This window comes from Microcebus murinus, unplaced genomic scaffold (genome assembly GCF_040939455.1).
Source record: "Microcebus murinus isolate Inina unplaced genomic scaffold, M.murinus_Inina_mat1.0 scaf027_hap2_Mmur4.0, whole genome shotgun sequence".
NCBI lineage: Eukaryota > Metazoa > Chordata > Mammalia > Primates > Cheirogaleidae > Microcebus > Microcebus murinus.
In genome coordinates, this window is record NW_027438973.1 from 123,260 (window position 1) to 137,899 (window position 14,640).

The following is a 14,640-nucleotide window of genomic DNA, read 5'->3' on the forward strand; positions in this document are numbered from 1 at the left end:
CTCCTTTCTTTTTTCTTGGTCAGTCCAGCTAAAGGTGGGTCGATGTCTTTGACATTTTCAAAGAACAAATTTTGGTTGCATCCATTTCCTCTACTGTATTTTGTTCTATTTCATTTATTCCTTGTCTGTTATTTCCTTCTTTGTGCTTGTTTTGCATTGGTTTGCTCTTTCTAGTTTCTAAATGATGAAAGTTAGGTTATTGATTCGAGAGCTTTCTGCTTTTTTAAGTAGGCGTGTACAGTCCCTATTTCTCAGTGCTGCCGCTGCCGCATCCCATAACTGTTGTTAGGTTGCATTTTTGTTTCTGTTCCTTTCAAAGAATTTTCTAGTTTCTCTTGTGCTCACTCCTCTGACCCGTTGGTTACTGTTATGCACTGAACTCCTAGTGCCCAGTACCTCAGGATGTGAGTGTATTTGGAGAGAGGGCCTTTAAAGAGGTAATGAAGTTTAAATGAGGTCCTTAATCCAATCTGACTGGTGTCCTCATCAACACAGGAGTTTAGGACACATAAAAAGAGACAGCACGGGTGCGTATGCACAGAGGGACGGCCACCATGAGAAGAGGCAGCAAGGGGACAGCCCCTGCAAGCCAAGGAGAGAGGCCTCAGGAGAAAGCAAGCCTACTGGCACCTCAGTCTTAAGAGTTCCCGCCTCCACAAGTGTGAGAAAATAAGTTTCTGATGTTGAAGCTACCCCATCAGTAGTATTTTCTGTGGCAGCCCTAGCAAACTAATTCAATTATTCAGGAATGTGTTGTATAATTTCTGTATTTTTGCAAATTCCCCACATTTCCTTCTGTTATTGGTTTCCAGTTTCATTCCCTTTTGGTCAGAGAGCATACGTCGTATGCGTTCAATCCTTCTGAATCCTTTAAAGTTTACTGAGAGGTGTTGTACGGTGTAACAGATGGAGAAAGAAACATACCCTGGAGAAAGTTCCATGTACGCTTGAGAAGAACATGGATTCTGTTGTTGTTGGGTGGAGTGTTGTATAGATGTCTGTTAGGCCGAGTTGTTTTATTGTGTTGTTCGAGTCTTCTATTCCTGTACTGGTCTTCTGTCTCGTTGTTCTGCCCAGTATTGAAAACGAGGTGAATCTGTCTGCTAGGGCTGCCCTAAGAAAGGACCACAGACTGGGTAGCTTAAACAACAGAAATTGACCTTCTCACAGTTCTGGAGGTGGATAGAACCAGGCGATTCAGTTTCTGATAAGGCCACCCTTCCTGTTTTGCTGACAGCTGCCTTCTCACTGTGTCTTCTCACGTGGCCTCTTGTCTGTGAGAGTGCAGGAAAAGAGAGGTATCTGGTGTGTCTCCTCTGCTTATAAGCACACCAGATGTGTGAGAATGGCCTCCCACCCTTATGACTTCATTTCACCTTCAATGACTCCCTAATGGCTCCAATTCCAAATACAGTCTCACAGGGGGTTAGGACTTTAGCATATGAATGGGGGAGGAGACAAAAATGCAGTCCACAGCAGGGGGGTATTGTAGGATTGTCTCTTTCAATTCTGTCAGTTTTTGCTTAATCCATCTAGTGTTCTGTCAGTGGTTCTCAAGAGATCCCCTTGACCTCCACCAGCTATTGGATCTGGACCAACAGGTGAGGCAGATGTAACCACCCGCCACCAGGGGACAGAGTGGGGCTCCCTGGCTGGTAGATGTAGCCCTGCTTGCACCCCGCACTCAACTCACCCACCTCTACCCACCCCATTCTTGTGGAGATTTGTGAATGGGCCCATTTGCATCACCCTTTCTCCCTGACAGCCAAGGGGTTCTTCCCCTGCCCCCTCCACAGACCCTCTGCAGCCTGTCATCTTCTGTTGGTACACACTTTCTCCGTCTGTGCTCTTCCAGGCTCCCTGGCGCAGTGATTCCACAGCTCCCTGCCCTCATCTGGCAGGCAGCTGGGACACAGCTCCTTTCCAGAATAAGGAGCAGCTGTCATTTAGTGAAGTCTCTGTGCGATGTCATGCTGAGTCCTCATGGCATTTCTGAATGTGGGTATGAAACCAGGCAGCCCCCGAGGGTAGCACGGCAGCAACTGACAGAGGGGTCCTGCACCCGGGCTGAGCTTCGGCCTCGACACTCACTGGGGGGATCTGGGAGCCATCATCACCCAGGACACACCGTGCCTTTGTCCTGAAAGTCCCAGGCTTTGATGGAGAGAGTAAGTGCTCCACATAGTGCCTATGCACGAGAGCAAGAAGGTGTGGGACACATATTGGAAAAGGACCAGTGAGAGAGGTGCATGTGAAAAGGTTGTGCCCTAACCGGCTTAAGTGCTGGCCATCCGGGGAATATTCATTTCTGCCTTCCCCAAAATGCCTGTGAGGTGCCCTGGCTCACCTCCCTTCTAAGGAGCCAAGAGTGCTGGAAATGTGAGCTGGCTAACTCAGATATGCTGGACAGAAGCCCTCCTTTCTCTGGCTAGGAGGGGCTTCTGTCAACCAGCGCACGGGCTGAACATCTCAGAGCCAACTTCTCGCACTGATCTAGGGGTGGCACACCTTCAGCTTCACCTCCTGCCTCCATCCTCTGGTTAAGTACTTACTACTGGTCGCCTCGCTTGTGGGCCTCACCCTCACTCAAGCAGGAAGGTGGAGTCACTGACATCGAACAAGGAGGGTAAGAGTGTAGGGCTTTGAACCTCAGTCAGCAAGCACACACAGGCTGCCTGGAGCACCTTGGTAGATCCCTGAGTCACAGGGCAGTTAGGAAAAGGAAAGGCTGCGCCCCCGCTCCCCAAGTGCTTTCTTCCCAAGAGGTCTGAAGAGCCTACTTTGGGGCATACTCCCTAAGGCGGGCTCAGGGGATTCAGGAGCTTGTGACTGGCTGGTTCCAAGTACCCGTTGGTTCTGCCCATTCACCTGGGGCAGGGGAGGTGGAGATTGGCACATGGCTACCGCGGGGCCTGTCCACAGGGCTTACTGCGAGCCTGGCAATGCATGTCACCCAGGTCTCCTCTCAGCCCCGTGAGTGCCTCTCCCCGCAATGACCGAACGCCAGCACCATCAGGAGGCCAGAGGTGCCGAGGAAGTTGTGGTGCTGCAGGAGAGTAGCTCAGACTAGGGTCGCTCCAGGAGGGAAGAGGCTCTGGGGTCGGCACAGGGCCCCAGTGAGGCAGCTACTGGCCCTGCCTGCCAGGGCCTGGTCTGCGGTGTGTCTCTCTGGCAATACGAGGCCTTCCCTCCGTCGGCCGTTTCTGAGGCTCTCCCCTGTCTACATGCTGTGAGCCTGAACCCAGTGCTCTGTACTTTGTCCTCAGGCCAAAGAACCTGATTGTGTTACGGGAGGGGTGTGTATGTGGAAAAGACCGAGACTGTGGCCTGTACCCAGGGCCACCTGCCAGCGGGTGGAGCTTTGAGTCATTCATTTCAAGGCCTCTCCTCGGGAAGGGTCACAGCAAGGCCAGGTTGGTTTTCTTCCACAGGGAGCTCGCCCACCAGAGTAGCAGGGAGGGTCGGTCCCAACAACCAGCTAAGCCAGGTTTGGTCCAAGGGCTTGACACTGTTCTTCTGCAAACCCGGTTTTAAATTTTAGCTGGTGAATTAAGAATGTGAGAGTTTAAGAATTTGAGACAAAGCTAAGAATTTAAAATTATGAAATGTAGCTAAGAGCAAGGAAACAGGGCGATTCTTTGTCACCTGCAATTTCGCTGCTTCATGAGAGCTGTTAAGACTTTTGAACCTTCAAATCCTGTGTCTTCAAGAGCCCAATCCCTCTCCCAAGCAAAGTGCCTATCATTGGGCCTGATTCTATGACCAGGGTTACCTGAACTGTCAGGCTTACCTGATTTCATGATCACATTTACCTGAACTTCTTGATTGTTGTTTACATTGGGGAGAGGGAGGATGGATTGTTTTCTCTCAGTTCAGTCCTGCCTGGGAAACTGAGTGCATGTGCATAGTATCCAGTGGAAGGATGAGGAAAGGTGAGAGAGGTGGGGACGCAGGTTGCGCTCTTGGGCAGGTCTGTCTCCCATGGACGGCACTGCTGCCCTTTGGGGCTGGCCCGTTCTCTGCGCTGGGGGGTGGTGTCCTGGGCATCGTAGGCTGCTTGGCAGCATACCTGGCTCCTTTCTACCTGTTAGAAACCAGGAGCAACAGCCAGGTCACGGCAGCCAAAAATATCGCTAAGTTCTTTTGAAAAGAAAATAACTCACGATCACATTTTGAAAATCTGCATCTTTCTATATAGATTTACACATAAGCAAGGGCCACAGGGGTGTACATTTTTAGGAAAGAGGTTTGTAAGCAGCAGGATCTCTGCATGATTCAAGATCAGTAGGCATATGTAAGTCCAAGAAAGAGATGAGAAAATTGTACTTCTTGAAAGTTAAGGAGCTCGCAAATGATGAATTTCAGAAAGGTGATTGGCACCCATTAGTTAATGAGCACCAGTTTATAACTGGGCAGGCCGAGACAGGGGGATCCACCTACGGACCATCGCTAGGCTCTGGATTAATCCATGTCCATGTTTTCATTCTCTCATCGACTCTCCCTACTTCTCACAGGACTCTGTCTCTCCACGTGCTGCCAAAGTAGAAATAAAGGCAAGGGATGCCACTGGGTTCTGGTGCATCGGTGTCCGGGCTCTCTCCACGACCTGATTTCGGAGGTCTGTTAGCCTCTATACCCAATTATTTCTACAGGAAGAACATGAAAGTTTATGTCCTGTGATCATTCAGACAAACCACACTTTATAGAGGCTTACAGAAACGACACCATGTGTTCTAAGTTAGACGCCCCAAGTGACCAGACAAAGTTGCTTCGTAAGTGGAAACGTGACATCCTTTAAATGTTGGGCTCCAAGAAAACAAAAAGAATGAAGGAAAAGAGGAGTAGGGTGGGGGGCGAAGGAAAGAAGAAAGAAGCAGTCACCAGACCTAGAACCTGGCATAAGGGTCCAACATAAATCCTGTAACCCAGACACCATCTAGCACCCTGTAGAGTGAAAACCCCAAACCCACAGGACTCGCTGGCAGTGTCTGTCACCTCCACAGCTAACCATTAGGGCAATTTTAGCACATTCACAAGTGAGACTTGATCTCACCTGTATGTAAGGTGAAGATCCTGCTATATAAAGGCACCACTACGACAGGGAATTGTGTCTGGATAGCCAGGAACACGGGGTCACTGTGAACACTCAGCCACCAATGCTCGGTCTTTGTACTTGCCGAGCATTTCAAGGTAATTTTTAATGAGTGGAGGCAGGATGTCTCAGGGGCTTAATAAAACCCAGACCTTGCTTGAGTATCTACTGGGTACCTGCGTTAGGCCCGGGAGGGCTGTTACACTGAAGTCTTTGTCACACACGCAAAAGACATGGGGTGGGGGTGGGGGGGAGTACCTGACTGCAAAGAAAGAAAACCGGCAGAGACCGAGAACACTGTGCAGACAGAAAACTCCTCATTTTCTGATAGGTTTCACTGACCAGCACATGTTCCCACCCAGTGCTTGCCTTTATATAACTGTGGAGGTCGGCATAGTCTGGGTACACCTGGGGCCCTTCGGCAGCTGGCACGTACTCGGAGACACAGCAGCAGTTGGGACAGCAGTGGAACAAAGTCGGGGGACGAGGGAACATGGCCACGGAGGCAGCAGGCCCAGCAGCCATGACGGGCACAGGCACCCAGGCATGGTGGGACGGCAGCAGTCCAGGAAATGGGAGCTGTGCGGAGTGCACGGGGACGATCTAGGAGGCACGGCCTGTAAGGGTTCATCCGGGTGGAAGGTACGGCAAAACAGACAAAGAGGAACTCTGCAGGCACAGTGACATCTGCCGCTGTGGTGACACGCGCCTGGACGCCCTCTGGCTGCTCTTCAGCCCTCGGGCTACTGGAGGTCGTCATTCCTCAAGGGGGTTGCTGGCGGAGCAGACTCGCTCCTGATTTGCCTAGTGGGGCCGTCAGGGTCTTGGTTCTTTGGTACCTCCTGGCTGTCCTCATTCAGACGTGTTCGATCTTCTAGGTGCTCGGTGGTTGGGGGTGCCAGAGGGGATTCTGTGGCTTCTGGCTTGCTCTCCCTCTGCCTTAATGCAGATGTAATGCCCACTCTTCTCTCCATCCTCCCAGTGAGGTGAGGGAGTCTCTTATGAAGTAGAGATTGCAGTAGCACTGTAACTGCGGTTCAAAGTTTAAAAAGAATAGGAAACTCCATGTGACAAGTTAACTGCCACTACCCACGATCTAGGCCCCGGTGCAGTAGAACTCTAGTGGCTCTGGGACACAAGGTTAAGTCCCAAAAGGAAGTTGTGGACCCGTTTTACATCTTCAACATGCATCAATTTGTGACGAGCATTTCACCCTTGGAAAATGCCTAAAAATGGCAAATTTGGAAGTGTACACGGCCAAGGGAAAGGGACTTTGAAGTTGCAGCCTGGGAGTGAAGAAGATTCTGGGCGTCTCTAATGGAGTGTCAGCTGGAAACAGAATAAACCCCTGGCTGGGAGACCAGGGCACTGGCTCTTCCACACCAGGGGCCCGAGGACCAAGGCAAGCAGGCATGTCTATGCCACCTTCGGCAGGCTCCCTTAAGTGCCCTCGGTTTAGCTCTTCTCCAGATGGCAACTAGGGGGACGCTGATATTTTAACACCAACAGATGCCCACGCCTACCTCTGTTACAGATTAAAGCACTATGGAGTCATGGGGACACATCACCTGCCAGGTGACATTCTTTTTCTCCAGAGGAGGAGGGCATGCAGATCGAGTGACTGAACAGCCCTGATACACGGCCTGGCACCATTCTCAGCCCTTTCCCCATGTGACTTCTTACTGAGTTAATGTCACCACGACCCAGAGGGGGAAGCAGGCACAGGAATGGCTCCGTACCCCACCCCAGGTCACCCAATTTTCATGAGGCAGTCCTGGGACTTTCCCCCGACCTGACCCCAGAGCCCACTGCCGTAGGCCTTCATGAGGTTTCTCATCTGCTTCCTCGCTCACGACACAGACTTGGTCTTTCTTCAGTGAAAAAGTTGGCAAGGCAGAGGGAAGTGTGAATGTCCTGACACCTTTTGCTGAAGCTGTAGAGGTTTAGCTGGCGGAGAGGCTCTCCATACCATCTGTTTCAAACCCTTTGTTGGGGCCATTCCTTTCCAGCATTTCCTTTTGAAACGGCTTTTCACTGATCCCTACACCAGTGCCACCGTCATCCCACCCAAACTGATTGCTGTGGACGACCCTCCACAGCTTTTGTTGGAAGGGGAGGGAGAGGAGAATCCGTCTCCCATTGATGGGGTGTCATAGACAGGGCACGGTCGTCTCAACAAAGGCTCTTGGGCCAGAGCTCAGAAAGCAGTTTCTTCAAGCAGCAGCCTGATGTCAGGGCACCCAGTGGACGTCCGGTCGTCCCAGGCACAGGACGGCTCTGCTGGATGGCGGTCCTTCTCTGCATACCTTGGGGGAGCCCTTGCTTCTGGAGGAAAAGGCACCGCTGGGAGCTGTGCCCCCGGCGCTACTTTCATCACATCTCGCCAGAAGTGATGCTCGTCCTTTGGTCACGTCAGCCCGGGAGTGTGGCGCAGCCAGCAGCACCCCTGGTAATAACGCAGCTCCGGGCATTGCAGAGGGGCTCAGGCTGCTTGGGGTGACGTCACAACACACCCAGCGCATGATCGAATAAAGGGCCAGGCCAGGCCAGGCCAGAAGAGTGACCTGTCAGCGTGTGAACTTTCTGGTCCACGCAGAGTCATTTCGATGGGAAAGATGACGTTGGTACACACTAGTGTTTCCGGTGACCTGCTGTACCGTAGGTGCAGATCGTGAACTGTCTCCTTGGCGACGTGTCCTAGAGGTCTTGGGGCCAGGCAGAACCACAGTACAGCACTGCCTAAAGACGTCAGGGCCCACTCTTGGGGACGCTGGCCCACACCCCACAGCATAGGATTGATGCTTTTAAGCACGGAATCAAGTCTAGCATGGACCCCGTGGTTCCGGCTGCAGCCGCACCATGCTTTTAACAGCACCCTGGGATGTCCTCCACAGAGATGTTCCTAACACACCCATACTGCTGGGCAGGAGACAGCCAATGGCAGCTGGCGGCCTTCTTCCCACCTGCCCTCAGCCTGCACTCATACGGGCCCTGCCCCCCAACCCTGGGCCTTCGTGGTCACGCCGTGACAGGGCATCTGGCCACCGGCCTTCACACACATTTTACTTTCCTTATCCGACATGCGTGTAGGTTTAGACCCCCGAGTTCCATCTCTGCCATCCTTCCTCTCGGTGTGGTGCCGGCAGGTCAAGGGAGAGGCGTCCATCCAAAGCAGCCTCTGCGTCACACACCGTCCCCACATACGGGGCCACCTGTCCACAAGCTCCCGCACTTGATTCTGGGCACCGAGCTCGATGATGTTGATGTTCCCCCACCCCCGCTAGCCTCGGCTGCCTGCGGCAGCTAGAGATTCCCTTTGCTCTGGCTGACAACAATTCCGATTTCCCGGACCACCAACAAAAGCACATGCGCACAGTGCCCGTGTAAAATGAAGAGCCAGTTTATTGAACAGCTTAAGAGAGTAAAAACAGTGGATTTAGCTACACTTTTTACACACTGAGCAGGTAAGGCTACCACTTTCCGTTCCCCCTTACCCCAAACAGAACAGGCTCCCTGGAGGCCCGTTGCAGGGCGCAGGCCTGTATGTGCGGGACTGGAATTAAGCCGACTTAGGCCGGTGAGCAGCTGCCCACGTTAACACTGCACACCCCTCTCCCGGCTGAGTATATCGACGGCCCCCTTTTACCCTCTTTTAAATGAACGACCGATTTGGTTTCAGGCAGCATGATATCACACTTGTAGCAGGTGACTCACGACTGTACCCGCGGTGCCTGGAGCTTTCACGTGTCAAAGCATCGCGCCTCGTCTAAAGCCTCCTTGTTGCTGGCAGACAGAAAGCTTGAGCCTTAACACGGACGCCATTTCTGCTCTGGGCAACATCCTCCAGTGTCCTGGCATCCAGTAGCACCTTGCAGGTTTTCGGCTAGCCAGTATTCCCAGCCCGTCAGAAAAGCGTGAACCACTTCTTGCTGGCTGTGGCTGTTCCGGCAGTAGCAGCTACCGAGTACCTGGAGGAATTCCAGGGCGGAAAGAGCAATGTCCAGTGAAGGCGTGGCACCCCGCTGGGGTGGGGCAGGCGTGCCGCCAGCTTCTACTTCTGCAGCAGAACACCTCGTCTCCAGCACAAGCTTGTAAAAAAATACTTTCACAGACTATACTGTACAGAACTAGGAGTTAACACCGTCTATTACGATGCTAAAACATCTGTATAAATACTATACACGCATGGAGTGACTCCATTAGAAAGGGCTCACCCGTGAGGCTATTAAAAACTGCTGTCAGCATGCCCAAAGGGAAACTACTCCCACGGTAGGAACAGGAAAAAGGAGGACTGCGCTGTGTCTACAGTCTACACTCGCAGTGCCTTAGAGACATCGTTACAGTTCCTACTGACTACGCCAAGACCTGGACAACTGGTAAGCTACACATGGGGGCTGGCCCTGTGGGAAAATATATTTTGGAACAACACTTTGGATCAGAACTTTTAGCACTTTGAAAACCAGCCATGTAGACAGATGTCCCTTCTGCGGGTCTGGTCATCTGGCCACCCCCTGGGTCCGACGGGGACCACCAGACGCCTTGGGCTCCCACCCAGACGGATGTAAATCGCTGCTCCCTCTCCCACTCTCCCTGGCAGCCAGGTCCGCTGACACACACCCTGGCTGGTCACCTGCCACCTCTGCGTCCCTTGGTGCTGAGTGGCTGATAGGCGTTGGATGCAAAGAAGGCGTTGGATGGACGTACCTGGAGACCCAGCTCCAGTTCCGGGGCCGGGCTGTGGGTGAAGAGGCGGCAAAGGGAGGTGGAGAGAGCGTGTGTCCCCGTCCACTTACGTGCTGTCCCCCAAGGTGGCGTTTAATCGGGCATTTCGATGTTTAATTTGGGAGGGGGCAGCACATACTTTCCAGGGCTCTGCGTGATGACCACCCTGGTCTTCTTGCGAAACACAGGAGCAATTTTAGGAGGTTCCGGAACTGGGGTTTCTTCAGTTTCTTCATTGTCTTCGTGATGGAGATCGTAGGAAATGTTTCCGTATTCTCGCAAAAATGGGAAGATTTCAAGCAGAAACTGACAGAAATCTTTGCGAATACCAAACCACCCTGAAAAATAAGAATGTTCTTTTTCAAACGCTAGGCCCAAGTGACTTTCACGTTACCTTTCTTTCCTGAACAAGAAGTCCATTTTCTCCAGAGAGTTCACTCAGAAACGAAGACTAAACAGGGCCTCAACTCAATAACGGGCCAAACAAAGTACGACCTCTGGCTCCGGGGTCCTCAAAGCGGGGTTCCCAGACCGGCAGCAGTACCATCCCCAGGGCCTTGTTCAGGATGTGATTCTCGGGCCCTAGCCCTGACCTCCTGAATCAGAAACTGTAGGTTGGGCTGGTGTAGGCTGAGGCCACCCACTTTTCCTGCCCTTAAGGGATCCTGTTGGGGGCTCAAGTTCGAGAACCACTGCCCTAGTGAGTCTCAAATACCTGTGGTGCCTAGACCACGCTGCCTTCCTCTAATCTTCCATGCCCAGGATAAGCTCTTGGATGAGAAAGAGTGTCATGCAAGAAGAGGATTTCTGTCACCCTGTGGAATCTGGGAAGGTGGCAGGCAGGTGTTGGTCCAGGCCAGGGGCCACCCTAAAGCTACTTCCCCGAGGCCTGCCCCTCCTCTCTGTGCACCACCCAGCCGTCGGCTCCGTGCTGGCTGGCTCTCCCGGGGCACAGGCAGCAGCAAGCATGGCCTGGGCTGCGGTCTAGGCACTGCTCCCACCCCACTGGCTTCCAGAAGGCCAGTGCTCTGGGGTTCCATGCGATGGAGCTCACAGCCTCGTGAGGAAGGGACCCTCCTTACAGATCGTTTCAAAACTGTGTGGCACTGCATGCAAGTAGAGAGGAAGAGAGGGCACACAAGGTGCACCTGACAACACTCACTGATGTCAGCAAGGACATGGGGGAAGGGGAGGGCAAAAAGGGACCTAGGATGATCTCGGGGCTCAGGTGGGAGATGTGGACGTTTCATCCACTCCTCACAAGCCCTGGAAGGAAGTATCTTGATCCCAATTTTGTAGAGGAGGAAAGGGGAGCTGTGAGAGGCTGCTTGTCTTGTTTGTTCCTCCCTCAAATCACGGGGAGCACTTGGAGGAAAGCCGTGGTGCAGGCCAGGGGACAGCTCTCCCTTCCCTTGGAGGGCCCTAGAACGTCCTCAGCCCTTGCTTTCCCGCATAAACTTCTAACTCAGGGTCCTCAGACTCATCCTTTCATAGTTCGGGACCCCTGCACCCCCACAGACACACACATGAAGGGCTTCTGACACGCCGAGTACGTACAGTGGTTTCCTCCCTTCTGTCCAAACGTGGTTGCCATCAGTGTGATCAAGGAGAGCCACAGAGGCACGAAGATGGGTATGCAGGAGAACGCATTGTGGCCATCCAGTTTGTGAACCGGCAGAATCTAAAGAGAGAGACACAGACAAGGTCCTTTTGACACAACGACAGAAAATGGACAACTTTGGAAGCTGCACCTCATCAGACGGCCCCTGCCCGCTGAGCTGTCAGAAGCGGGAAGGTCAGCACCTCAGGTCTCGGCCAAAGACCACCCATCCTCAGGGGCTGCCAGGAGATGAGCTTTTACCTCCCTCTCTAGGGTTAAGCAAAAGTCCCTCCACTTGAAACGTTTCCGGCCCCAGGAATTTTATGGGAATCTCCTCCAGGTGTTTGTTCAAAGGAGTCAATGGCGGCCACTCCAGAATTCTCCACACAACTCAAATCCGAAAATCCAATATCCAACTCGCCCTTTCAAAAACTAGGACCTCAAGACATACAGACGCATCCGCACTGGAAAGGTGCACTCCTCGCCGCCAGCCCCTGCCCGCCCCCCAAGAGAAAGAAAGGACATTCTCTTTGGACACACGTCCTATCCTGGAGGTGTGCTCTCACTGCAATTTCGAGGGATAGCAGGCTGCCTTTCCAGGTAGGCAGGAGGCTGTTGCAGGGAAGGGTGGGCCTTAGGGGCCGGAGAGGCTTCCCGTAGGTAGAAAGCTCACCTCAAAAGTGAGAAGAGGCACGACGATGGTCATCCAGCTCAGGGCCATTGTTATGTGAGTCCTGCGCTGCTCTGCAATCACGTCCATGGAGCGCAAGAACAGGACGGACCACACGATGTAATAGAGGACCACCAGGCACAGGAAGGACATGAGAATCCACAGGGGAACACACACGACCTGAGGCAAGGAGGGGAGGAGTCTCTTTAGAGCTTCCAGCCCAGCTTCCGGTGGAAGGCGTTGTCCACACCGTGCTGGGTCTCCCCAGCTAAGACAGCGCCAGCCTGAATAAGGGCGGTCCCTCCTCCCACGACTGCCAAGCGGACAGCGTGGGAAAGAGAAGGTACACTCTGCTTGCTATAGGGCCTGATGCTGGGGAAGCACACGTTCTGTCATCAGTCAGTCCCTCCTCCTTCCATGACAGCCTGCATCTGGCCCCCACGCCTCTGCCTTTCCCGAGGTCCCTCCCCCTTCCTCCTTCCTCCACTCACTCAGGCTCTGCCCTGCTCACTGGCATCACACCCCACCATACCCGCTTCTCAGGAAACATTTCCACAACCTGCCGGAGGTACTTTGGTGAGACACTTGGGAACGGGTCCCCAGAAAGTTCAGCTGCCAGGGCTTCTAGGGACCCCCGCTGTGTTAGTGAACTGGGCAGACTGACGCTGGGCACACAATGCTACCCCGTCCCTGCCACCATGCTCAGGCGAGTTCTGAGTATGTCACTGTCCTACCAGAAAGACCTTGTCTCACCCGCATGCAAGCCCAGAGGATAAGCCCTGGGGTGTCACCTGGCCTGGCTCCCTTGTGTCATCTCTTCTCCCTCCTGCCCTGCCTCCCAGTTCTCCCGTTTTCTTTTACTAATTATGGTACAGTAAAAGTGACTGTCTTCCTTTGCCATACAGTTCTATGAGTTCAAACACACGTGTAGATCCTCACAGCCACAGGCAGGAGGAGCTCTCCCACCCGACACCCTCGGCTGTCCTCCTTCCGTAGTCACACCCTCACTCCACCATAACCCCTGGCAACCAATGATCTGTTCTGTCACTATACTTTTGTCTTTGCTAGAACGTTACATAGATGGAATCACACAGCATGCAGCCCTTTTGAGCTGGCTCCTGGCGATCAGCCTGCTGTCTCTGAGATTCATCCACATCGTTCCCTGTGTCCACAGGTTGTTCCCTTTCATTGCTGAGTGGTATTCCACCGCATGGGAGGCTATAGTTTGTTTCCAGAACCGTCCATCAAAGGTGGTTTCCAGCTTTTGGTTATCCCAAACGAGGCTGCTACAAACACTGGAGTATGGGTTTCCAAGTGGCTGGCTGTTTTCATTTCTCTAGGGCAAACACCCAGGGGAGTGTTTACACTCTGGGTAAACACCCAGAGTGACTACTGGGTCACACGGTAAGTGCACCTTTAAATGTATCAGAAACTGCAAAACCGTTTTGCAGAATGTCTGTGCCCTTGTGCCTTCCTGCCAGGAATGTGGGAGCATCCCAGTTCCTCCGCATCATTCCCCTACCTCCCCGAACCTGGCCGTGGCAGTGTTTTTGAGTTTCACCATTCTGGTAAATGTGCCGGGGGAACCCATCCTGCCTGTCCCTGATGGGTGATGACGTTGAGCATCTCTTCCTGTGCTTACTCCCCATGTGTATATACTCTTTGTGAATTGTCTGTTAAGCCTTTTGCCGGTTTTTAAACTACGTGTTTGTTTTCTTATTTTTGAATTCTCTGTATGTTTTAGGTACTTGTCAATGCTTTGATATGTGCTTTGCATATACTTTGTCCCAATCTGTGGCCTGCCTTCTTGTTCATTTCAATTTTGAGGATGTCTAGATTTATTTATTCATAGATTTTATTCCAGGATGTCTAGATTTATTTATTCATATATTTTATTCCAGGACTGGGGCAAAGAAAATACAACATGAACTTAATGTTTTGCGGTGCCAGAAAATAAGGAAATGCTTAAGAAATGATGAGAAATATAAAAAAGACACAGGAGGTCCCAAAGGGGAAAAGGGCTCCCCAAAGCTGGGAAATATCAGCAAAAATGTCAACAATGATAGTATTGAATTATAACCAATAGAATAAAATAATGATTTTGAGTTTTCTGATCTATGAACTTGTTAATATGTCTCTGTTTATTTAGGTCTTCCTTAATTTTTCTCACCCATCTTTTGTAGTTTTCAATGTACCTTTCATTAAATGTATTGCCAAATGTTTTATGTCTTTTGATTCTATTGATAAGGTAGTTGACTTAGTGTCATTGTCATGCGTTTGTTGTTAGCATAGAGAAATACTACTGATTTCTGTATGTTGAACTTGTGTCTTACAACCATGGTATGTTCACCTGTCAGTTATATTTTTGGTCCTTTTATAGAATCCTTAGGATTTTCCACATTGATCTTCATGTTGTTTGCAACAAAGAAGTTTTATTTCTTCCTTTTAAATTATTATGCCTTTTATTTCTTTCCCTTATTCTATTGCAATAGTTTAAATGTCTAATAGAAAAAAAAACTGAGCAGAAATGTGAAATAATGTATTTTTGCCTTGTTC

The 14,640-nt window shown here is 51.6% G+C and overlaps 1 protein-coding gene and 1 pseudogene across 1 annotated transcript; both read right to left on the minus strand.

The window, feature by feature from the left end:
• Positions 1–295: 295 nt before the first annotated feature.
• On the minus strand, positions 296–8,373 carry LOC109730288 (heat shock transcription factor, X-linked-like; annotated as a pseudogene).
• Positions 8,374–8,468: 95 nt separating this feature from the next.
• LOC142868164 (transmembrane protein 185A-like) lies at positions 8,469–13,812 on the minus strand. The gene is made up of 3 exons (XM_075999883.1): positions 12,088–13,812; positions 11,372–11,495; positions 8,469–10,152 (listed from the first exon to the last, which is right to left on the minus strand). Exons 1-3 carry the CDS (start codon positions 12,235–12,237, stop codon positions 9,908–9,910), a joined length of 519 nt encoding a protein of 172 aa, XP_075855998.1. The 5' UTR covers positions 12,238–13,812; the 3' UTR covers positions 8,469–9,907.
• Positions 13,813–14,640: the final 828 nt, after the last annotated feature.